The sequence below is a fragment of the Lepisosteus oculatus genome, chromosome 5, assembly GCF_040954835.1.
Source record: "Lepisosteus oculatus isolate fLepOcu1 chromosome 5, fLepOcu1.hap2, whole genome shotgun sequence".
Classification (NCBI taxonomy): domain Eukaryota; kingdom Metazoa; phylum Chordata; class Actinopteri; order Semionotiformes; family Lepisosteidae; genus Lepisosteus; species Lepisosteus oculatus.
This window is the reverse complement of record NC_090700.1, coordinates 48529498-48554810: the sequence shown is the minus strand read 5'-3', so window position 1 is coordinate 48554810 and position 25313 is coordinate 48529498. Positions and strand designations below refer to the sequence as shown.

General features: G+C 43.8%; 1 protein-coding gene and 2 long non-coding RNA genes across 8 annotated transcripts; 1 reads left to right on the top strand and 2 right to left on the bottom strand.

Moving 5' to 3' along the window:
* Nucleotides 1-332: 332 nt before the first annotated feature.
* Nucleotides 333-8323, bottom strand: LOC107076914 (uncharacterized). The gene is made up of 3 exons (XR_001478047.2): nt 8274-8323; nt 6528-6662; nt 333-725 (listed from the first exon to the last, which is right to left on the bottom strand). It is a non-coding gene; the product is annotated as an uncharacterized lncRNA (long non-coding RNA).
* Nucleotides 7217-12205, top strand: LOC138239232 (uncharacterized). The gene is made up of 3 exons (XR_011189710.1): nt 7217-7291; nt 8816-8920; nt 11764-12205. It is a non-coding gene; the product is annotated as an uncharacterized lncRNA (long non-coding RNA).
* On the bottom strand, nt 10822-25261 carry kif23 (kinesin family member 23). 6 transcript variants are annotated; one of them, XM_015343352.2, is made up of 24 exons: nt 25145-25261; nt 23416-23485; nt 23041-23169; nt 22788-22893; nt 22412-22548; nt 22201-22310; nt 21766-21936; nt 19999-20040; nt 19488-19600; nt 19277-19398; nt 18917-19019; nt 18676-18755; nt 17899-18018; nt 17398-17557; nt 17064-17225; nt 16799-16965; nt 16138-16311; nt 15620-15820; nt 14930-15256; nt 12828-13061; nt 12431-12519; nt 11828-11906; nt 11622-11692; nt 10822-11211 (listed from the first exon to the last, which is right to left on the bottom strand). In XM_015343352.2, the coding sequence occupies exons 1-24, from the start codon at nt 25159-25161 to the stop codon at nt 11196-11198; spliced, it is 3000 nt and encodes a 999-aa protein (XP_015198838.1). In that variant the 5' UTR covers nt 25162-25261; the 3' UTR covers nt 10822-11195. The 6 variants fall into 6 exon arrangements, with proteins under 6 accessions (XP_015198838.1, XP_015198839.1, XP_015198841.1 ...); XM_015343353.2 differs by having other exon boundaries at nt 14930-15235; XM_015343355.2 differs by lacking the exon at nt 14930-15256 and having other exon boundaries at nt 25145-25260.
* Between the last annotated feature and the right edge of the window lie 52 nt (nt 25262-25313).

Below are 25313 nucleotides of genomic sequence, written 5' to 3'. Positions count from 1 at the left end.
AGAGCACTTTTACTGGGGGGGGCTAAACCAATACTTTTAACTGTTCAAACAGCCCACCTGCACAGGTAAACAACTGTGACACTGTTAATGTTCTCTCTAGGACATTAAGTCCTGTCAATAGCTGCCCAGTATTTGCTTTTGGCTGCAAAGGAATATTCTGTGATACTTAAACAATCAAGGGCTTTCAGGGAGCACTCTGCTCCAGTACTGTTGATCATGACCTCCTAAACTTTCAAATGAGAGTGCCAAGACCTCCTGTATGGCACCTTGTCTCAGTCTCCACACTGACAGGCCACACTGACATTGCTTTGATTTTAACACAAACAATGATATACAGCGCAGTTGTTTATTATTACAATATGCCCTTGCAATATAGAAAATGTACATTACGCACAAGGATTAATCCTCTAGGTCGAGGAAGTTAGAGACTAATAATGGGATAAAAAGGCAAGCACAAACTGGAAGAGCAACACAAGTGCCACTCGAAATGAAACAAAGTACCAAAACAGATTGCATAGATACGGAGCAGTAATATAAACACTGTTTCGGTATGTATTCCATGTTTACAGAAAGAGCAATCAGCATGTTCCATTACCAGTCTGAGAATAAAAAACATGAGGGCAACACTATGTCAGAGATACTGAGGGATGTAGTTGAGAGCGAAGAGGTCACAGACACTGTCCAAACAGACGAGTCCTGAGCAGGTGCCGCATGGGGGTCCCAGTCTGGGGGGTAAGAGCAATAAGAGACTGAAAGCAAGCAGAGTGGCTGAGACAACCAGGCAGGAACACAGGGTTTGAATCAACAAGTGCAAAAATATAAAGCCTGTGGAGGCAAAGCGGACCTTGGCATAATAAAGCAAGGAAGGCAAGCACAAGAATTCTGAGATTCCAACAGAACTCCCCCCTTATAAAGTGAAAAAGTCTTCTGCTTTCATTTTCAAAACCTCACAACAGTTCTCAAGTTCAGTTCTCAAGATTTTCTGTATGTAAGGTAGAATCAGGCAGAAACAGGTCAGGGATATTTCTTTGAACAAAATCTCCAAAAGGCTGAGAAAACAGCTCCGGTGAAATCCGCAAACCACATAACGTACAACCCTCCTGCGGTCATACACACATTCTCACTCAATTACATTTGAGAATTATTTGCCCGTTGCTTTTCAGAGCCTGGCCTCCGTCTGCTCTTGAGTGACATTAAGCTGGATTTGCTGTATTATTTACCTACATCAGTAAATACTGTATCATAATCCTACTGGATTTTCCTCTCTAAGCTTTATATTTATAAAACCCCGCTTTTTTAGCAAATTGAGTATCCCTTTAGCAAAAAAAAAGTCCTCCCTCCTGGGATCAGAGGGTTGGGGGGAGTTCGTCAATCCGAGAAGGGTGGGAAAAGATGATGTCTTCGTCTTTCAACTACAAAAAGCACTACAGAGGCCTCTGGGGGGGGGGGGGTGGTATTTTAACAGGTTAGTGCAACTTCAAGCTACACAAGCTCACTCTAGGAAACGGGAAGCCAGCCGACTTCACATTGCACTGAAACCTCATTGTGTACTTAAATGCTGAAGGCTGAGCAAACACTCTCTGTTTAATTAAGGCAGGGGGTGAGAAGAGGGAAACAGAAAAAAAAGGAGTTGCCCAGTTTATTTTCTACCACAATGGTGCAATAGAATGCCTGTCAAGTACAGTGCTAGTGTTATGTACACAGTCTGTAACTCCTAACTCTCACATCTTACCTATCTACAAAGCCCATCTCTTGTACGCAGGGAGATTTTTTTAAGTGTAGCACAAAGGGCAAAACTGTAATTAACAACTTGTACAAAGCAACCTGGCAAGCCTGTTGGTAAGCCAGTTCAAAGCAAACACTGTTTTCTGTAAATGGCTTTTGATGGTGGAACACGAGGTAACAGGACAGAGCGAAGGGCAGAAGGCAAGACTGTCACAGGCCCGCTGGGAGCAGCGCCTGTGGCTAACAGGAAAGTGGCACAGCACTGAAATAACAGCGCTGGCCTGTGCATGTGCAGCAGCCTTCCTGTGCACCTGTGCAGGGAGCCCCGCTGACAGCTTGAGCTCCACACACTAGCGCTGCTCTTTATGGAGCTTCATGGAGCTCTGGAAGACAGGAAGGGTCATTCAAATGAATGTGTTTACTTGCTCCCAAGTCCTTCTACAAACCCAAACCCTGGAGCAAAGGAAATAGGACACCACTCCTAAAGGAATGCTTGGACAAGCACGGTTCTTCAACATAGACTGAAAACATTTTATGCGCTGGTGAGCCTCTTAACTGCAAGACTTACTTTCTCAGTGCTGGGAGGGTCTGTGTGATACTGGTGCTGAGTGACAGTGGAATAGAGATGTTTTACTGCGTGTCTACATGAGGGGGGGCATTGTGTACTCATTTGCTACACCCTCCTGCCCCCTGCAATTTTCCTGAACTCTGACCTCAGCCCACAGCCCAGGTGCTCTAGACAAGGAGGTGTGAAAACACAATCACACAATGAGCAAAGCAGAAGGTTAGAGAACAACAGAGACAGATAAAGGGGTGAGAGAGACAGGTAACTTAAAGTGCAAAATGATGCAAAGTTTTGTGTACATTTTTTCCACCCACTTTGTACAAATCGCATATATCTAGACAATTAGTTACCAGCAACTATATCCATGCGGGCTGAATGTTCTCTAATCATTTGTAACCTTCTTATGTAAATTAGAACACTGGATCAAAGCATAAAAACATGCACAAAGTTTGAAAAAGCACTTGATTATTTTATTTTTCTTTTAGTTAGGGAGCTGGACAGACACCGTCATCTAATTAATCCATCCATCCATATTGTCAACGCTTTATCCAATACAGGGGAGCCAGAATGTATCCTGGCTCAAGCAACAGGCACAAGGCAGGATACACCCTGGACAGGAGACCAGTCCATCACAGGACAGACAGACACAAACAAACACGCTTACACCAGACACAATTTTTCCCCGAAGCCAATCAGCCTTCCACTACATCTTTGGACTCTTGCAGGAAAGCATAGCACCAGAAGAAACTCATGCAAACACAGGGAGAATATACAGGCTCCACGCAGTCAGCAGCACAGGTCCGGCATTGAACCCTGGGCACCTACATTGGCCTATCTATGTTCAGATAGTTTGATGGGAATAAAATCCTAACAAGTCAATAGGTTTTCCCACAGAAACCTGTAGTTACACTGATGTGATTTAAAACTAAAAATGGGAGGCTCTTCTCTATGCAAAGAACTATGGAAATCTGGAACATGCAACCCAGTCATCTGGCTGAAGCTTATACCCATCTCCTTTCAATAAAAGGCTGGAAGAGCTTCTAGGATCAATTGGATGCTAACTACCAAGTAGGCGAGTTGAGGAAAATAGCCTCCTCTTGTCTGTAACTGTTCTCACTTTCTTATATCACCTCCTCCTCCAGGCAGGCTAGGCTCCTGCAGGTACTTCTCATTTCTAGAAGATGTGTATATAATGGAGAGCCCTGCAACACAAAGAACCCTAATCCGATCTGTGACGGCCTGCAGTCAACGCCGACACCAACATCCTGATCACCGGATACCTACAGTACGCTCCTGCCCACACCCATTCTGGAGTCTGGCTCTTCTTTGTGCTGTGTTTGGAGGGAGAATCTGTTGATCAGCTCTGTCACCCAGCCAAGGACTGCCAGGGGCAATTTCTCAAAAAAGGCTGCCGACCTCCCCTTGATTTCCTGCTGACAGACACAGGGCTCGTTCACACATGTTCTCCTTTTTCTTCAAAAAAAAATACTTATTAATCTCACCCGCAGGTAAGAGGCATAAGCAAACAAGACAAGCAGGTTAAAATAGAAGCTGACCAAGCAATGTGAATAGCTGTGAGTGTGTTTTAGTATATAATTGTCCCTTGTGTTTTTTGTTTGCCCTACAAGAACAAGCCCTGGCAATGAAAGAAAGGAGGAGGGAAAAAAAACTATGTACATTGTGTAATTTGTTACTACATTTATCATTAAGGGTTGGTAAATGAAAAGGGACCAATAAAATACTATGTCCTAAAGCAAACAAAGAGGACAAACTGATAAGAAGGTATTTAAGCAGCCATTAGCTGTGTTTGATTAAAAGAGCTGTAGAAAGCTGCAGCACCATGTGATGTTTGTTCCTACAGAGCTTAACGGCTGCCTTGTTAGCTTGAGAACAAAGAGTTGGAGGGGAAGGTCAATATTTTCACAGGCAGCCTGGAAACACTGTACTAGGGGACTAGGGGCCTGCAGGGTTAACAGACAGCTGTTTTCCTGTGTGTTCTTTTGCAAAAAAAATGTGTAAAAGGTACAGGACAAACTATCTCAATAATTACACAATTTGTCATTTTCTCAAGCATTATCTAGATCACAGGGTGGTGCAGTAGTGCAGTGGTTAGCACTGCTGCTGCACAGCGCTGGGGCCCAGGGTTCAATGCCGGATCTGGGCTGCTGACTGCGTGGAGCCTGTATATTCTCCCTGTGTTTGCATGAGTTTCCTCTGGTGCTATGCTTTCCTGCCACAGTTCAGAGATGTATTGGAAGGCTGATTGGCATCTGGGAAAAATTGTGCCTGGTGCAAGTGTGTTTGTTTGTGTCTGTTTGCCCTGTGATGGACTGGTGTCCTGTCCAGGGTGTATCCTGCCTTACGTCCATTGCTTGCCAGGATACGTTCTGGCTCTCCTATACTGGATAAAGCAGTGACAAAATGGATGGATGGATAAATTAGATAACTGTGTCTGTCCAGCTCTTTAACTGAAGAAAAATAAAATAATTAAGTGTTTTTTTCAAATCATTGAACAGGAACCATGGTATGTCATTTAGTCTCTATATCTAAGGTCAAGTCTTAGAGCAACAGTGCCACTTTGAAGATCTTGTAGCCACATAGTAGACAAATATGTGACCTGCTTTCCCTACTTCAGGCTCTTTCCTGGTTAATGCTCTAAGCCTGACATTTACGTTCTAACAAATCTGTTCCTGCAATCATCCAGATTTCAGAAGACCATATAAACAAAAGAGACAAAGACAAAAATTTGGCTACAGATGCTTTAAAACTCTTTTCACTGCCTGTACATCAGACTAACAAATTAATCTCCATCAAGCTTGTGTTGGGAAGAGCAGCTCACGTACTAATTAAAGACAGCCCATTTCCCCATGCTCAGGCTGGAGAAAGCTTGGCAGTATGCATAGTCTTTTAAAGTTTAACTGTCAATATGCAACGGTGAAATGCTGTAAAAAGGGCAGCTCAGAGTCATGGTTCGGGATGTGTAGGTACAAAGTGGGACACTGTTGTACCCCTGTGCAAGGCACCTCCTTTCTGCGAACGGCTGCAGTCTTGCCCAGCAGGATAGCTGGGTCTCTGGGCCCTTATTACTAAGCAGGACTGAATGATCAGGTAAGTAAAATACAATAATATTTAATATAGAGAATGTGTATAAATCAATTTCTATAATACAGAGAACAAAACAATTTAAAAAAAATGTGTACACAAAATGTGTAGTGTTTGCAGAGTCATGCGTTTCACAGATCCCTCCAGTACTTCACACACACCTCCAGTTCTACAGTAATGCTCCTTCATATTGAACAGGAAAAACTAGGCGAACCCAGGCCCACGCTCAACCTCCACTGGCTCCATTTCTGTGTTACAGACTTATTTTCCTTCTGTCGGTGTGTCTGTTGACGGAGCAAACAGCAACTCCCCAATTATTTACAGAGCTAATGTTGACACTTTGTCACAAACTATAAAGTCAACGTGATAAAAATTAATTACTGATCCGACTGGAAGTCATTTTCACAGGAGACTGAACTGGTAAGCAGCACATCGCCTATTAACTTATTTACTCTGCTCCATTTACGACACACTGATAATGCCCTGGTTAAAAAAGCAGCCTTTCCTTATCCAAGTGGAAGAGCCATTTTCACAAAATATTACGATCTCAGTCAAGTGTTTTCTCCGAAATCGCTCAGCGCGGCCGACTACATTGATACGCAGCAATATTCCCAACCACAGAAGATCAGGAGCGACGGCCACAGTTCCGGTGATTCAGCTATGCTGCTATTTGCAGAAGAACAGTCACTAAATGTCTATTTACCCAGGAAGGCTGGTTCAGACAGTATATGGGAGGCCTGCCTCCCACATCTTAACAATAGGGGCTTCCACTGAGGATCAGTCGGGTTTCACCCAAATCGGCTACTCTTTCAGTCTTATCATGATCTTCTTGAGTCTGTCCTGAACAGGTGGAGAGAGTTGATGGACCGTTTCCTCATGGGAGTTTGGTGAGGAATATTCACTGAAGCCGGGGACCCTTTCTAAAACCTCTCACTGAAAGAGTTGAGGCTGAGCACAATCCACTTGTCTCTTCCAGTTATAATAGTAAGTGTCCTGCAGAAAGAGTCAAAGCATTCAGCAAGGATGAGCTGAATTAGCTGAATAAGAGCTCAGGTCTTCGTATAGTAAACAGTATGTGCACATCATAATAATAATAATAATAATAATAATAATAATAATAATTGCTTACACTTACATAGCGCTTTTCTGGGCACTCCACTCAAAGCGCTTCACAGGTAATGGGGACTCCCCTCCACCACCACCAATATGCAGCCCCACCTGGATGATGTGACGGCAGCCATAGTGCACCAGAACGCTCATCACACATCAGCTATCAGTGGGGAGGAGAGCAGAGTAATGAAGCCAATTCACATACTAATGTTTAAAAGTACATGTGGCTTTTGGAATGGGAAAAAAATAAAATATTCCTATTTTTGTCTAACACGATCGAGCTTAAGATAAACAAACCAACTGCCTCTCTGTGAAACCACGAATCAGTAACTTCTGCTAAAGCGGTTTACATCAATAGGATTGTCTTACCAATGGCTGTAGAACACATTTGTACAAAAAAAAACAGCTCCTTTGTTTTGTAACCGTGATTTCCGTTCAGTGTTGACCTTTCATCCTTTTCTGCAGTGCACTGTCGCCACCTGCTGTCAGTATGTCGTAAGTACATTGAGAGGAGGCGTATCGCGTCATTCGCGGGCCACACTTTTCATTATTTAAATTGAGCGTTTTTCTTTATATGTATTTCACCAATCTGTGAATAAAATTACTATTAGAATTTTTTTCATGCAATAAATCTAAATGCATTGTATATGTACTTTAATAATTCAAAACGTCAATTTCCGGAGGTATGATATCTGTTATCTGGGCAGTATGGTGGGCAGGTGTCTATGTAGTCCTGGTCTCTGAGGGACAGTTATTGATTTTCACCAAAGAGAACAGCGGTTTGCACAGGTAAGAGCCGTGGAAACACGGCTGGTAGGAGGCGGTAAAACTCGGCGGCACCAGTTGTACCTAGTTGATATTACTCTGCAACTCGATCAAGTCAGTTTGAATTTCCCCCTGGAAACTCAGTGGCTGTTTTTAAAAGCGGGCATTTTACGCAGCACTTTCAGTTTGCGGGTAATCCTGTGCGTGGGAAGGTTATTTGTGAGCGAGGTGAGGATGGCTTGGCATTCAGAGAAAAGCGAACAGCTTCTTCCACAAACACAATTTAGGTTGAAACGCTTTCGCTTCGTCATACATCCCTTAGGACTTGTTAGTGGCCTTGCAGTTTCCCGTTTACGTGTTGAGATACTCAGTTATAACTGGAGAATTTCAAACCCACACAGCTGTTACCAGAGGGCTCCGGTGCTTATGCATTCCAAATAGAAGTCTGTATTTAAAGAGATCTGTTTCTTCTCTTCGCTAAAGTAGCGCGCTTCGACTGCTACCGCCCCAGCGGTCAGCGAACCCGAGTACTTAAGACGAACCGCCGTATTCTGATCCCGAAGAAAACGTCCGTTGTTGGTCACAACACATTTTATTGACGCATTAAGGGCAGTCTGTGAGATCCACTGTCTCAGCCGCATTATTTCCCGGGAGAAGGCTGCCACATTTGGTAACATTAGCGTTTTCCCTGGACACGTTACTTTAATAAAGCGAACGGTTCTTTTTCAAACGTCGGCCTCGGAAAAAGGCCTTGACGTTCTGCAGTCACTTCAATCACGGTATAATTAAGTTTACTGCAGCATCTCTATCGATTTTACACCTTGTAACACGTTTTGCTGTAATTCGGCTATTTTAAATAACCCCACATTTTGCGCCCTATTCTTCCTTATTTATACTTGTGTAGTCTCCTAATTTCATCACTGCTGAACTTCATACAAACGTTGCATATAGGCCATTTTCTCCGCCCAGAAAAAATAAACCCCACTTCTCAGTTTCTGAAACTTACTTTTGCTGAAAAGACCGTGATGCTTCGCGCTTCTTTCCGTTATGTTCGAACTGGCTTATGGGATTTTTAGTCTTAATACGTAATTTCCTTATGCCGCGGACCGATTTATTATAAATAATACATACCCAGGAGGTTGGATTAAAGTCAATGGAGGGTATATTCGTTTGCGGGCCTTGAGTTTGACGTCGGTTTTATAGACGTCAGTTCTCTGTCACCCAAAGAATCGCAATTTTAATACCTCTATGCGTTGTGACAGATTTACGTCTGGACCTACAGTACTAAAGATAGTAAATATGGCATGAAACCATAATTTACTTCATTAGAAAATGAACTCTATTCAGTTGGCAGAATTGTTTTTTTGTACTGTATTTTACAATATTCTGCATGAAGGAGACATTTCTATTCATTCGGCTGACACTTTCACCCAAAGCAATTTAGATACACAGCCTTAAACCTATACAGCTAAGCATTTTACAGCACTCAGAGAAGCTCAAGGGTACAAAAGCACATTGCAGTGTTCATTCTGCGATTTGTACCCACAGATTCAAGTCACAAACTCAAAGGCCTGACCAGTTTCAGAGCAGAAGGGTCTGCAAGCTGTTTTCAGGGCTACGACCTGACAGTCCTGAAAGTCACATAAGCAGAAGGTATGCATTTACTAATAAGGGTAGGAATTACAAATCATTTCCCTTCATTTAACCTACTTGTAGTTGAACTGGGGCATTTAATTTTATAAACTCATTTGCAAATAACCTACTCCTCAGAATACATTTGGGTTTATGTATTAGTCTCTACAGAAATCACCGTTCTCATCCCTCCTAAATTCTGATTGCTTTTTCCAACACCTGCAGCTAAGATCATAAATTCAAATTGTTAGTTGTGGTTATGCATCTCTCATGGCGAAGAAAAGCTCTCACGTGAATCAAAAAAGTCAGCTCGTTAAGACAGTTGGCATATTTAGTTCAAGGCCAAGGGACAAACATCAGCACTGAATGTGAAGCCAAAGTGCAATAGATTCCTAAGCCAGGAATATGGTAAATAACTTTCTTAAAAGCACGCTAACTCCTGCGCACCCATCAACAGGGTAAACAGTAACTTGCTTTTAACACATTTCTTCAGGAAAATAAATGAAATTCAGCAAGCTGGCTTGATTTTAAGGTCAACATTTGGGGAAGGGAGAGAAAAACTCCTGCTCTAAAAAAAAACCCTATTCAGAGTTTTCCCAGAACATCAAGATGCACCACTGCCTAGGTGACAATTCAAGCGTCTCTCACTTTCAAAGATCTTTAATGCACATTTACAACACATCAGTGGAATTTAACCAAAACCAAAGAGCAAGCAGAAAGCTTCAGTTCACAGGTTTTCCTCAGCAGGGTGACAAAACATACGATTTTGTTAGTGCTCGCTTCTGTTTGACTGCTTAGTTTGAGTTCACATTTCTCAGACTGTCAACAGAGACCAAAGAATGCAGAGCAAACACAAGGGCCCACATAAAATGCCAGTTTGTTAGCTGAGCAAACTGTGCTTTAGCACGTCTTAAAGGAAATCTTTCCAGCATAAACAGCACTGGCTTACTGTAGCTGAATAAATAAGGAGAAGAGAAATTGACAGACATGACCCCACATCCCACTGGAGTGACAGCTAAACCAGGAGCTGTCAAGAACTGCAGGAAACAAGACAAGGAAAGTGGATCGTGTCTGTCGCAGTGCCAGGAGCCGGGAAAGACTCCGCAGCAAAGAATTAATTTACTTGTTCTGGCAGAACAAGTCCCTGGCAAGTGCAGTGCAATTAACAGTGGTATATTAACACAGTGGAAAATGCCAAAGCCTTTTTACATAAAGCAGCTCATTTCCTGTGAACAAATGCTCCAGCATTCAAAAGTGCCATCTTAAGCAATATAATTGCTAAATATAACAGGATTTAAACTCCCACAAAAAGTGAATTAAAGAGGTTATGAGGTTTCTTTTTTTTATATTGCTTCAAATAGTCTCTGGTTGAAAAAAAAGATTTGCAAAAACATACAGCAAAAGGTTAGTATTGCTCCACATGGTTACCCCACCCAAAGAATTTAATAACCACAGCTTTTTTGTTTTTGCTCAAAAGATGTTTATTTGCAGCAATTGGTGGGCTTGAAAACTGGGGGGAGGAATACACATTTAATCATTGTAGTGTCAAAATGAGCACAGATCTGGGGTTCACAGCTAGTCAGATTCTAAACCGTCTTCATTTCCACACCACTTATGATTGATGAGCAGGGCAGAGAAAATCGAACACGTGTTGATGCAGACAAACCTAAAGTGCTTTTTCAAAAAGCATAATAAATAGCAGCATCGTTAAAAAGGATAAATACTGTACTGAAAACAGTTAGACTAAAAAGAGAAAAAAGAAAAACAACCAGAAAATGAAGAACACTGGATATCACTCAAGTCCCCCAAAACTGAGGTCCTGAAAAATCCCAAACCAGTATGAACTGTTTCCAGCGCTATATAGTACAGCGATTTTTTTTTTGCAATTATGCCTGCAGTAAAACAAAGTAACAGTTTTCCAACAAGGTATTGGAGGGATTTAATCTGACATCAGACAAATATACAGAGACAAGCTTCACCTTTTCTACAGATGTCATGCAGGCTGTGAACTATACAGCGTGATCTGCTTGCACAGGACTCATGATTTCTCGCGTTAAATCTCCAGCCTTGTTTTAAGCATTTAAAAAAATCACCCATGCTAAAGTTTTACATAAAATTAAATAAAAATATTGAATATATAAATCCTGATATATAAAAAGTAGTTGCATATAAAGTAGTTTACATTTTAAGGCGGGAGGGGTTGTGTTGGGTTTGAGCTGTTGCACAACAGCCTAGTCAGGGTAAAGTCACTCGGTTTAGTTGTGTCCCTTTGGAGGCTGCAGGAGGCTGTTTGAGATCAGGGCTTTCTGCGCCTGCAGAAAAAAAAGCATAAGGTAAGCACCACTGGCACTGCTGAAGGATTACATAACACGCAACAGAACACTCATTCATTTGCCTTTCAAGCCAAAGGAAAATAGACATAAGATGTCAGCTAACTGCTTAGCTAAAAATCAATTCATCCAATCTTTCAGGCACAATATGGCAATTAACCACTTTAGAATATTGCAGGTTTCTTTAAACGATCCGTCTATTTGATTAAAGATCATTGCTAACTACTTTTCAAAGACATTATGTGGTGCGGTAGCAATTTACACTGCACATCATTTTTAAAGTATTAACTCAGTTATCATCTTGGCAGTATTGTAACCACACTAGTAAGGATTCAGTGCATTCAAAAGTACTTTAAATGAAGTAAAAAAAAAAAGTCCACAAAGAAACCTACTTCTGTAGCCCATGATGCTGGTATCCGGGACCCAGGTTCGAGCCTGCCCTCATCTCAACTGCCACAGAACACTGCAAAAACAAAACGGCTTCAGCGGAGAGGTACGAAATTTAAACATATGCTTTTGTGTCCTTATTTATAGCAATTCTGCTTGAACCAGCTTTGTTCATTCCCATCAGGGTGATGGGTGCAAGCCCAGGACTCACCCTGGTCTCCACATCTGTCCAGTCTCCCTCCATGGGCTCTCCCTGCGGCGGGCCATTGCCAGATGACCTTCTTTTACGGCTTCCCGGAGAGAGGAACAAGAACAGTCTCCTTCAGCATGTTTCTCTTATTACAACAAAACGGCGTGACTGCTTATTAATAAGAAGCTCTTTGCCAGTATTGATTTCCCATTTCTGAAAGTGTGAAGGGCATGGTGCCCTTTCTACCCCAGAGATGTGGGTTTGAATTTTTTTCCCTTTATGCTTAAAGCACCAACTAGTTTCACAGACGTATTAGGAGCAAAAGTTTGCACCACATTGCAGCGCTTTTGATAGTTAATCTTGTAGTCGGAAATAAAGTTCATAAGACTTGAAACTGTACACTACGCGGGTCCTGTCCATCCACATGAAACCCCACAGTTGGCGAGTGAGCTCTTGAATAGAGAAAGCCTTATCCCAGCCCTTTGACTTACAGACCACTGGGACATCAATAGGAGCAGAAAAATCATTCCCACGCCACATTTTTACAGGGTGGAAGTGCCTCTGCACTGTGAGGGCGCCGTTTGGGCTTGGTGAACTTAGTTGGAGTAAACTCAGGACACCAACCTTTGAGCTGTAGGGGACTCCTGTTTCAGCGTTTCGATGTCTGTGAACTGGACAGCTTGGCCTCCACCTCTCGTTTTAAACACTTCACCCTGCTCAAAAAAAACCACCAGACTACACGGTTAACATGCATCTTAAAATACATCCATGATTCAACTGCACTTCTAGGAACAAAGAGAAAAATAAATGCAAAGTCCCCTTGATTGCAAAGAAAAATCCCAAACAGATCTCAGATATTCGCAGCACAAATGATTCTGCCATTAGACCACCGCGTTTAAGAAATAGCATTTCATTTGAAAAATATGTAAAGACTTTGCACGGGAGATTAAGAAACGCAACCTAAAATGAAAAGCTTGAACGTGAATTCTTCACAAAACTGAGAGTTTTAAGATCTCTTTACCTTAATGAGTTTGGTTTCTATCTCCCCATCAGATGCGATCTCCTGGTGCGTCAGCACGTATTTTTCACACTTTGACAAAGCTTTCTCGCTGGGAGCCGACACCTTGATTGCATTGGGTATGTTTGGCTGCATGACTGTATCCAGCTCCAAATTAGAGGCTGGTTTGTGATCTACCCATCTCTCCCCACCCGCTGAACGCGAGCGTCTGTGCCGGGGCCGAACCGGCGGCGCAGTCTATTTCAATTAAAACAGCAAAGCAAGAGAGATCAGTCAATGACAACAGGAGCCGCAGACCAAAAGAAGCATTTTCTAGGCCTGGATGAATTTTTGCATTGCTCAATTGGAGGTCAAGAGCCTGCAGGGAATGACCTGGGTGATTAAGCTTTTTGGAAGGGTTGGCATCACAAGCATCTCAGTTTCAGCCTGCAGAACATTTCAATCTGGAGAAAATGCCAACCACTTCCTCCCCGTTTCCTTTAGAGAAGTCCCAGCTGTCTAGCTTCACAAATTCTCAGTGTAAAAGCCTGAAAAATCTTAGCATTCACAGCAGACTCATTTGGCCAAGGAAAATTTAGAATTTCCTGGATGAGGACAAGGTAACCACAACCAGCTACTAGTTTCCCCGTGATGCATTCAAGACATTTGAAAAGAAAAAACAGTTATGAACACCCAGTTTGTTCCATCAACCGTGTAAAGGCCTAGAAAATGGCATGTAATTATCAATTGACCAAGTCCAAAACCCTGCCCAGACTGCATTAAAATAACCCTGATTCCGTTCTCAAGGTTATTTTACAGTAAATTGGAAAAGCAGAAGCAAAGCAAAAGAAACAATCAAGAGTTGCAAATCAGCAGAAATCAAACTGAGCAAAGCGACGCATGTTAATTTTTTATTTAAAATGGGATTCACCAGTTTTCAAATTGAAGGTTTTAATTAGAGTACATAATCTAGAAATAAAATACCTATGCCTAATACTTCCTTTTCACATGTGCATATCAAAGGAAGATTAAAAATCTTAATTCAGAAGTACTATTTAAAGAACACTGATACAATGTTAAAACTGGGAAGTTGTAACAAAATAAACATCTTTCAGGAACTATTTTCTATCTAGTCATCCTCTGACTTGTGGCTAGCTGAAACCTATTTTTATATCCGTTTTTCAAGAACCTACTGCTTGTATATCATGAGTTTGTTTCCCAATGCAGCCTTCCTTAAGAATTAGACATTTACTATTTAAATCATCTTTCACTATTTTGCATATACATTTGTGGGCTTTGTAAATTTTAGAAAACTTTGCAAAACCATTTGTAACTGCTTAGATGTAAGCATTCCAGGTTGTTCTCACTAAAATAGCCAAACCACCACAAGTGTCACACTCAGTACTTGTCTGAATTCTTAAAGTCCTCTAGGAATCAAAAGATCAATACAGCCTAACAGCCTTCCCTACAGATTTGTGTTGAATTAGTATTGCCTAAGGACATATTGTAGCCAAAAGTAAGTGTATTCAATGCTAGCCCCAAGTCACCACTCCTACTTCAACTAAATGGCTTAACACAGCACATTACTACACGCTTCCTCTCGCAAAAATGTTATCGGCCAATAGAAAAATCTGGGATACGCCAAAGAAAGGGTCTTAAAATTGGAATCGCTAAAACCGTTTCCATTCATTCATCAATTTCGACAGTGAAATTGAATTTGGCAGCTTATCCAAGATGTTTTAAAAAAATAAATGTTATGACATGAACTTAAACTAGATGTTTAAACTTTACAGAACACATCTCACTGACAACTAGAAGCAGCTAAACCAGAAAGAATCTCACGTGAGCAAAACGGATCAGTTTAATTCATTTAATTCTCTATGCAACAGAAAGCAGAACTACAACACCTGGAGAGTCACGCGTCAGTCCTTCCCCCTTTTACGAACGTTCATGTCGTGGGCACTGGGCATTGCCCTGCACAGGAGGTGCTGTGCTAGATGCTTGGTCTGGGAACCCAGGTACTGCCCGACCAATTATCTAGCAGCAGGAAAGACGTGGCAGGGCGATTTTGGACTTTACTAAAACAGCAAGATCTACCTGCAGCTACAGCGAAGTACACCACTAACCCTTTGGCCAAACTCCTCTAGGTCTAGATCAGCTGGCTGGTTAGGGACCTCACAGTCTCCAGTCCAGCATCTGCCTCGCCTCCTGTCCTGCCTGAGGGGGGTCTTTCGCTCTTCCGGTCTGTGCGGTATAGCGCTATATGTAGCTGGAGCAGGACTATCCTGCCTGGACCTCTCTGGAACCCTCTGCTCCCACTCGGAGACGCAGGAGGCTACAGAAACACTGCTGAACGGGGAGGAGGAGGAGGACGACGGGCCCTGCCTGACGAGGTCAGCGTACGACCCAGGCGCCTGGCTGTACAGGGGAAGCTGAGGAATGCAATGAGAAGACTGCAGAAAACACCAAGTTAGTACACAAGACAACGTGAAAATCTGCACACGGTCTCCAAGAGGCCAGGACAAAGAGGAAGACTAAGCTCCAAGAGCAAAAGTTTGAATAAAAAGATCACAACATGCACTTGCATTTACAGTAAACAATTACACCACGGGGAAAAATGCGTATAGTTATACAGCATATTAAAGAAAGTGCCACAAACTGTAGTCAAGTAGAAAGCTTTCTGCCTCTTACTATGACTGGTTATAAGTCTCCAAGTGACAGATTTTGCAACTAACACGAGTCAGTCAATGCAAGAACCATTAGTGGCCCTTCTGGGCGAAGGCCACGCTCGAGAACAGTAATTCGGTGTAACCTACAGGCACAGGCAAGGGCGACACCGATCTCTGGGGCACCCGGTCCTTCTCGCGGGATGGCCGCTCGGGCTTCTCCGGCCTCTCGGGCTTCTCCGGCCTCTCACCCTTGCCCTCCGTCACAATGGCTTTCAGCTGTTTCAGCTTCTCATCCTTCACCCACAGCTTGTTCTGCATCTCCATCTGTTTCGCAGCAACGCGTCGTTCCTGGGACAGACGGACAGCAAGGGCAATGGACAGTAAGTGGCAGTCATGTCCCCACGAGCCCCTGGATGACAGCTGTCAATGTGGCCAGGTCCCCCCCCCCCAGAAAAACATCTCAACCAGATAAAGTATACTGCAATCTCAAGATTAATAAGGCTCATCTCATAAATTACACATCTTTTTTGAAATGACGGCCTGCAGCAGAAGCGGTATTGCTTTTGTTCAGAGCACCGTGCGACTGACTCATTGCAGGCGGGATCGGCCATGCGGTCAGCGTAGGCGCTCAAGCGCCGAGCCCTGCGGCCCCCGGGGACACTTACACACTCCTTCTCCCACTTCATCTTAGTCTCCGACACCACGCCATGCATGCGGGCCTCCATGCGGCGTTTATCCGACAGCTCCCTCTGTAGCTTCTGATCCCGGTTTTCCAACTCCTGCTGCAAGGTACGCTTGTCTTCCTCGTAGATATTGGTAGTTTTCTGCAAAATGTCAATCTTCACACACGAACAAAGCAGTCAGTGTTTAAGATTCTTGTGACCAGTGGGATAATGTGGGGATTGTCTTGTGTGCTGTCCACTGGCTCTGTATCAAATACACCTGGGAGAGGCAGACTGCCGGTGAGGAATCTCCCAGTTGGCAATTGTGAGTGATGAAGCTTGGGAAAAAAGTAATCCTTCTCTAGATCACAGAGAAAAATAAAACTCATCTGGGCTGAGGAGCTGTTGGTGGGTTCAGATTTGAGCAACGTAGCAGCTGCGTGAGTTCTAATATAGGGCATTAAATTAGAAAAGCAGGTCTAATTTAGCTAATTACTGCAGAGGGCGAGAAAGACGCATTCCCTGTCTTTGTGGGCCCTCTAGTGGGGACTAGCGGAGTCACAGGATGAGGGATAATGGCCGTGTCACACAAGAGGACAGCGAATGGAGCGCAAAGGGGAATTCCAGCTGCTCTCCCAGTTCAGGGATAAACAGAAAACAATACCTTATATTCCAGGGTTTTGCATTTCTTCTCCAAACGATCGATCTCCGTCTTGTGGGTCACGAGAAGCCTGTCTTTCTCTCCCAGCTTCCCCCTCTGCTCGTGGATGAAGTTCTCCTTTGCCGTAAGGGTGCTGTCAAACTCTTGGAGCATGGCTTTGAGGCTGTCGGCTGCAAAATGCAAACGAACCTTTCCGTAAAAAAAAGGAATGAAAAAAATGCATGAACACAAATGCGCAAGATGGGGGGTGAGGGGGGATAATTCATACCAGCTTTATTGTACTCCTCGGTTATCATCTGTCTTATCCGGTGCCTCTTCTCCAGAACCGCAATGAGCCTGGGCAGGGTCTGGTCATCGCTGGGATCAGTAAGCTCGCTGGGTGGCAGAGGAGGGAAGCTCTGCAGAAGCAGCTCTATGACAGACGGGTTATCTGCAGCAAGAACAAAACACATTTCCGATAGTTGCCTACACTTAGATTGCACACTTGCATGCAGAGACTGGAACGTCCTTCAAAACCAGACAGTTCCCCAGCGTCGGCGTGGGCACGGCAGGTCTTCCGCAACGCGCCGCGGCTGCCCTCTCCCTGGCCGTTGGCGGTTTACCTCCGTTGACCGGCCCACCCCGCTCCTCCAGCCGGCGGCTCAGCTCCTCCTTGAAGGCCTGGTTCCTCTGCCGGCGCCCCGCGGTGAAGCCGCAGATGGGCCGGTCCACTGGCCGCGCCACCTCCACTTCCTGCGTCATCTCCGCAAACCGCATCACCAGCTGCGCAGAGGGAGGAGCCAGGAGGCAATGGATTGTAAGAGATGCAGCCATGATGGATCATGGTCTGCCCGTGCCCAAGCTCGGGTCTCTAGCGCAGATTCATCTGCGGCTTTAAGTGGTACATTAAGCAGCCGCACTGAAATTCCCACTCCTACAAATTGAGCCCAGACCATCTCTATATTCATAGAAATATTACAGGATACTTCCACTTCAAGAAATAGACCTACATGTTGTGTAGCCTGGTCCACTCAAGCAGTATAGATATAGGGGAAAGCATGGTTTTCTCCAGTAGAAAATTTTGTAAATCAAAGTACATTTTCTACACAAATAAAGTACCTTACCATAGTTTCTTCATAATCATCAGCTTTAGGATTGATGCAAACGATCATTCTCACTTTGCCTTCGCCATCAAAGTAGTTTTTAAAGAGATGAGTTACTTTGGAATCTCTGTATGGCACCATCTAAGGAAAAAAAAAAAGATGGATTTTCTCTGGTTAAAATCCTGCTGCTGGCATTTGTAAGTACTTCATAAAGAGTTAGGATAAACAAATGCAAAAACCAGCTTCTACTGTACATTCATTGGATAAAATGTTGGTACAATACTGACATTAAGGGCTTTTGAAGACATTCAAATATTAAGCGTGCTTGGTTTGAATAAATGTTGAATCGATCATTCATGATTGTGATAGTCATTCAAATTTCTGTTACATCAGATAAACATGTTGGCGAGATGATTGGGCACAGGTGATGAGGCGATTTAACCACATACTCTGCTCATCTGCAACTTTCACACCAGACCCTTTATCAAGAAGAAATCTACCTAGATAGTGTCTATTCAAAGTCACTGTATGAGATAGAACAACATGGTCACAGGCCTGATAATTGTATAATGCTACAATTCTTTTGATGTTCAGACAAAAGAAGAGTCCACGAGTGAGTTTTGGAAAACATCAAGTCAGTCTGTTGGACAATAAGGATCATGTAGGGTTATGTGGAGCCTAAACCACATGCAAGTTAACCATTTATACCCTCATTAATTACCAACATGTTAACACTGGTTATAGGAAGTTATAATGGAGACTTAAGAGACCACAATCCAATACAAAATAATCACCAACCTTATTTGTTCCGCACATCTGATTTTCTCTTAAAACCTCTATACACGTCCTAAGGGTCATCAAGGACTGGTTGATGTTCCCTGCAACCAAGAAAAAGTATCATCCTAGCCATCCTGAAAAGAAGGAATCGAGACACTGCGAATGGGAAAAGCCGGGACTCGGACACCGGGCTGTCAGAAATGCGATGACAATCCTCCCACCCCACCCTTCTGCCAGGGCCGGCCCAGAAGCCCACGCTCACCTGCTTCGCGCAGACGGCTGCCCTCGGCCCTGGTGCGGCTGGTCCTCTCGCTCCCAGCGAGGTCCACCAGGCAGAGCTGGCTCACCGACACCTGGCTCTTATCCTGGGACAAAACAGCACGGTCAGGGCCAGCAGACTGGGGCACTTCACCAGGAGAGACTGAGCACTGCCTGCAGTTGGAGCTCATTACCCTGGCTGTGCTACAGCCCTGAAGGATTTATCTTTTAACGAGCAACGTCATCACAAAAAGAAATTACTTAACCGACTCAAATCAAAGTGAGATCGCCTCTACACATCCACGAAAGGAGAAACAATGGAGCTGCAGATCTGTGCACAGGGGGCCTCGGGCCAGGAGTTTACCTGCAGGACGTTGTCGCCGTCGGCATCCAGGGGCGCCTGGGCCAGCTTGATGATGAACACGCTGTGCGAGCGGCTGGACTCGCGGTTCAGCTGCGTGTTGGCGATGCGCCGCTTCTTCTGACCTGCGCGGAGGGAAGGGCAGAGTTCCGTCACGCTGGACACGTCGCAAAGACGGACAAAGAATTCCACAGCGGATAAGCCATCAGCTTACCTCGCCAGAACACCTCGAACGCTTCCTCCGTTGATTTAACTTCCAATTCGGTGCACCCAGCCACATACATATTGTGGTTTTGATCTTCACGTAGGATTTTAGATTGCGGTGGTCTGATGAAAGGGGAAAAAAGCATAAGTAAGGTTTGTGCTAACATTTGGGGTCATCCTTAACTAGGGTGAAAGTTAACACTAAAAAGTGAAGAAAGGGCACAGATGAGCCTTCAATATTACAAGTTATATGGGTCACAAGCAAACATGCGCTCATTTCCAGCCTGAAGTGTTATTGTATTAGCGTATGGGAGGGGGTCACTGTCAGACATCTTCCAGCTACACAACTATACAAAAGCTAAGTCAGCTTTGCAATCTCAAGTCTTTCTAAGCTTTCCAAGCTCAAGCACCTCGAATCAGAAGCACACAGCAGAGATTACAGCAGAGCGCACAAACTAACAGATTGCAGAAACAGCTCTTGCCATCTACAGCCACAAGAGACGCCCACACTGGCCACGTACATGAACTCAGTGCTCCGCAGAGGCGTGCCTCCACCATTCCACCTATTAAAGGAACAGGGCAAACATTATCCCCAGCTGGAACCAGTTCAGAACTCGGGGGCTTGATTGTTCAGCAGGTTCTTGAAATTGAATGTTCAAATTCAACAATGAAGGAGGACTTCAAGGAACTCCACAGTGCCACACCCCCCAGGACTGTTTATTGGTCACGTCCGGTTCAAGCATACAAAACAAAAGACGCAACAAACAACAAAACCTCTTTCTAAAAAAATAAAAGCATCACTAAGTTTCTTTCTAGGAATGCAGAGAACCTGACAGATAATTGGTCAAAGACAAAAATCCAGCATACTTTCAAGAATAAAAATCTGACATTCTGGTCAAACTGTGCACTGAACCCCACTAAAATGCAGTGCTCGTTAGCCACTAATCGGTATTCTCAAAATGTATATTGGCTACAATTCATTTAATCAGTCGTTTAGCAATGAAAATATCAAATCAACCTCCTATTACATTGGGAAATAAACATTGGGAAAAAACTTTACATTATGAACAATCTGTGCAGGTGTAGAAAATTAAGCACTTTTATTGCTACAATTGCTGAAGTAACCAATTAAAAATATTTAATTTTAAAAAATACCAATTAGCAGTTAGTTTCTAACATTAGTGGGGTATACATAAAGAGTTTGAGTACTCCGACTACAACGGCAGATTTCTATTCTTTCTTCAATAAAATTGACTTTCATATTGCAGTGCAGTGTACTGGACTCTATGCAGTGCCCACCAAAGGGATTTGGACAACTAACTCATAACTTATTTTTGTTTCACATTCATGAAATTCTGTATTTGAGATCATGAGATTAACTTGAATGAAAGCTACAGTAGATGTTTTATTTAGTTCATTCCATGCACTCATACACATTAGAACAGTGATCAACTCAGTGATTGGACATAGACTAGTCTTGGGACACTATTTCCAAGTAACATTTCAGAGTGAAAAATTTGGATATGCAAATCAAATATGCTTTGGCCACTAATTACATCTATTTTGCGACCTATTGAGCTCACCAAACATCTAATCATTTTGGCTTTAGCAATCCACCAGCGTTCTTGCCTGTGACTGCACTTTGCTTTTCAGTATGTAAAATCAATACGCATTAAGATTTAAATATGGAAATGGACTTGCTTGGGAGATTTAGGTCACGGACTTGATGCATTAGGAAACACTGCTCTCACTACGGAAGCAGTTTCTCCAACGCAAGCAGACAATGTGTCTGTGAATATCAAAATGCCCTCTGCTGCTGCCTTCATTAAAGATGAGGGAGTCAGCACCAGAGGTGAACCATGCATGACAAGGCCATGACAAGACTTAGGACATTCTGAAGCCAGCGGAAAAATGACCCAGGACAGTTTTAGAACAGTTTTATAGCCAGATGAGACCAAGATTAACCTTTCTACTGCTCTGCTACAGATGCAAGAGTGGGGAAAGAAACTGCAGATGCTCCATAGATCACCACCTCACCCGTGAAGTATGGTGGAGGTAATGTCATGGCCTGGGCAGGCATGACTGACAGTGAAACTGGCTCATTCATCTGTGTTCACGATTGAACTCATGATGGCAGCCACAGAAAGAATTCTGAAGTTCACAGAAATAGGACAACTGCTCAACACAGAAGACAATGCTTTTATATTTCTTGGGTGGCACTACGTTTCCCCCCTTTTAAAATCCAGAACTGCCAGCTACATTAAAGTACAGTCCACTTTTGAACTTACTTTGGCTTAATGGGATCAAATGGAGCTTCTTCCAAGAGGTCGTAGATGTAGTTGTTATAGATTTCGATGTAAGAAACAAAAACGCTGTAGCTACTGTCATCGTCGACAGCCTCCGCCTTGCAGGCCTCTTCAGGAGCGATCATATCTGCAAACTCGGGGTCCAGCTTTTGCCTGGAATACGGATCAATTTAATTAAGCAGGCAAGCAAGTGCATAACAAAAAGTTCAAATCCCTGGCTGCTCCAGAAAATACTTCACAGAGGAATGCAATGTTAGCAGTCAAAGAGTACTACAGTAGTTGTTCTTAGGGTTTTCTGGAGAAGAGGGGGGGGAGGGTGGGGAGGGGTTTCCTGCAAGTCTTTTCCCAGTGGCGTTTGAAATACAGCCGACATGGTCAGTGGCCCTGTCCACTGCTGCCACCTTCTACGAGACTTACTTAGAGGAAGGCGTCTTGAGAGACTGCTGCGACTCTCTCTTTTGCCTTTCCAGCAGGGCATCAACTTGATTCTGTATCTCCATCCCATTCTTGTCGTCCGTCTTGAACACCTGGAGATGGATGTTGCAGGAAAAAAAAAAAGCTTAGAACATCAACACTAAATGAAGGACCAGTTCAGGCAAAGAGGACAGAAGGGGGGGGCAACTCTTACATATCTCTTGGCCTGGTAAGGGCCTATACTATTGAAGATCATATCCAGAGAACGAGGAAGGAGCCCTCCCTGGCCAGGAGAGCCAGTCATGGTGTACGTTTTCCCACTTCCTGTGACACCGTAGGTGAAAAGCAAACCTATGGGGACAGAAGGAGAGCTCATTTAACTCTAGTGCAAAGAAAGGCTGTCATTTATCTTTGAAACATCAGCAATACATCATTCTCCAACCCATATGATGTCTCTGGATCAATACATTTAAAGGCACCAGGGATGAAACCCAGATAAACTTAAAAAAATTCCTTATACCACAATCACAGACACAATAACTAGGATAAGCCAGGTGACAAACTCTAAATTAAATGGTAGCTAAACTTACCATTTTTACCATGAATCAGATCATCTACAAGCGGTTTGGCCACATCCTCAAACAGCTCCATCTGGGACGTCTTTATGCCAAACACTTTCTTGAAGGAATACTGGGTCTTAACAGAAATGAAAAGCGAGAATTTGTTTGCTTAAATAAGAGCTTTGGGTTATATGAGCCAGCGAACACACACAGCAGACTGCTGCTCGGAAGAGTCATTGGAGCCACCCTTCAGACGCTCACTAGCCCTGTGGTTCTGCATTACCTCTTTGTACTCTCCATTCCTGTTGACCTTGATGCCATCAGGCAGGTGCAGCTGGATGGTGGTGCTGCTGATCACCTCGACGCAGCACTCCTGGTCATCCAAGCTCAGCGGGCGCACGCGGCAGTACACCTGGGGAGAGGCAAGAGGAGCCGCAGTCGGACCAGCTCGCCCAGACGAGAGGGATTGGCGCCGGGGAGCAGGCAACCCCTTCGCTTCAAAACACTTCTATACGTGCTTTCAGTGTGGCGGTAAAATACTAACAGTTATCACAACACGAGTCTCAGTCGCAGCTTTCATACCAAGCCTAATCCCTCTGACCCCCGAGAGGATTAGAGGCTCCTGTACCTCAGCAGCAGGAAGAAGAGATTTACTTACACCGACTGGGTCTTTCAGGGTGTTGTTGGATGGTTTCTTGGGGGCAGGCCTCCTGGGGGTCTTGCCCTTGCTGTGGGAAGGGAGGGAGAAATGAAAGTGGTCAGACTGAGGGACAAGAACTACGTCGACACACAAAGTCCCACAGAAAGCCACAACCGTAGAGAGACACCGAAATACTGTAACTATGATTATGAGCGCCACCGAAATACAGCTTCCACCGCAAGGACACGCCAGCCCTTTCAGTGAAGTCGTACTAAAGAGCTGTGGGAGTCTGAATAATAATAATAATAATAATAATAATAATAATGTTATGTTTCTTTATTAGCCCTATACAATTTCTTGCATTAGGAATTCGTCTTTGCGCATACCCCAGCCTTTCTCCATGGAGACACAGACACACAGACAGGGAGAGAAGCTTGGGGTCAGAGCGCAGGGTCTGCCATTGTACGGCGCCCCTACAAGCTGGCCAACAGCGTGGTTGACAACACGACCCCGGCAGCCTTCAGGAAACAGCTGGTTGAAATCCTTGGATCAACTCTGGTCCTCACGGGCTGCTGTCCCCCAGGTCTCTACACATCCCCAGGTTCTCAAGAACAAGGAAAGGCCTCAGCTTGTCTCATTAAGAAAACTGAGCTCAATTAGGTAATGAAGGGCTGAGGTGGGAGGAAGCCCAGAAACCTTGTGTAACCCCAGGGTTATATTCGTGTTTCTCATGACAGAACTACAGCCATTCCAGACACCAGACAATGCCCGATAAAGCAAAGCGCTCTTCTCCTCCCCGCAGGAAACGGGTTTCACTTCGTTTTAGCATTCTGCCCCTGAATTGTAACCCCCAGAGCACCGCACCGCCTGCGTAATTGAAAAGTATTCTTCCCCCATTGCATACAAGAAATGAATGTCACTCTACTTCAAGTAAAGGTATTGATTTTGTCACGTCGTAATGATCTACCCACTCCGCATTTGACATTTACTATGCGAGACGCCCAATCATGAACATGCAATGTCAATAAAACATTAAACACGGAATCAGGCACTTAGAAGAGGAGACTAGTACAACTAACACAGGGCAGTCTCCGGTGAAGTAGAAGCCAAGGGAAATGTGGAATAACGGATTTATATAGTTCATCTTTTGAGCTTAGTTGACCCCCATCTAGAATGCAGTTTTTAAACGCCTCTCTAGGCAGGATACCGAGTCACGGACATATTGGACATCACAATATTTACTCAATTTTAGGATTATTCGGCCTTCTTAAATTTCACTTCTCCAATCTGACTTACGCAGCACAGTCTTTTATTATCTTAATTCCTTGCAGAAGCGGAAGCATCGAGCTATAAAAAGCACCTATTTGCTTTGCAGCTGTATAAAGCATTTACAGAACCTCTAGAGCAGTTATCTCCCTGTAGAAAAAAAAAGTACGAAATAGTTCACATAAGAGGTCAGACTTTTACTCGGTAACCAATACAATTAAATATTATATGCTTCTTCGCGGTATATGCAAAGCTTTACTTCCGTAATCCCGAGAAACAAACTGTATTTAATAACAGTCTGTTCAGCTACATGTAACATTAAGACAATGCGAGGCCCACACATAACTCCGGCGTCAAATGTTTTTATTTAAAAACGACTCGTCGGCAAACCCGCCCAATTGCTAAACTACTAAGACAAAAGACCTTTCTTTATCCCTCTGTGCTCAAATAAGATACATATATATTTCGGTTTTATACTCACACTGGCCTGCTGAACATGCTTAATTATTTTTGTTTTTATTTGATTCAACAGCTCCAGCCCCGTCTCTCTCACTGTTTCCCCTTGTCTCAATTTGAACTTTCCCTCCGCCTCAGGTTTTTTAAATCCCACCAATCAGAAAACAGAAAGCTCGGAGAGCTAGAGACCCCAG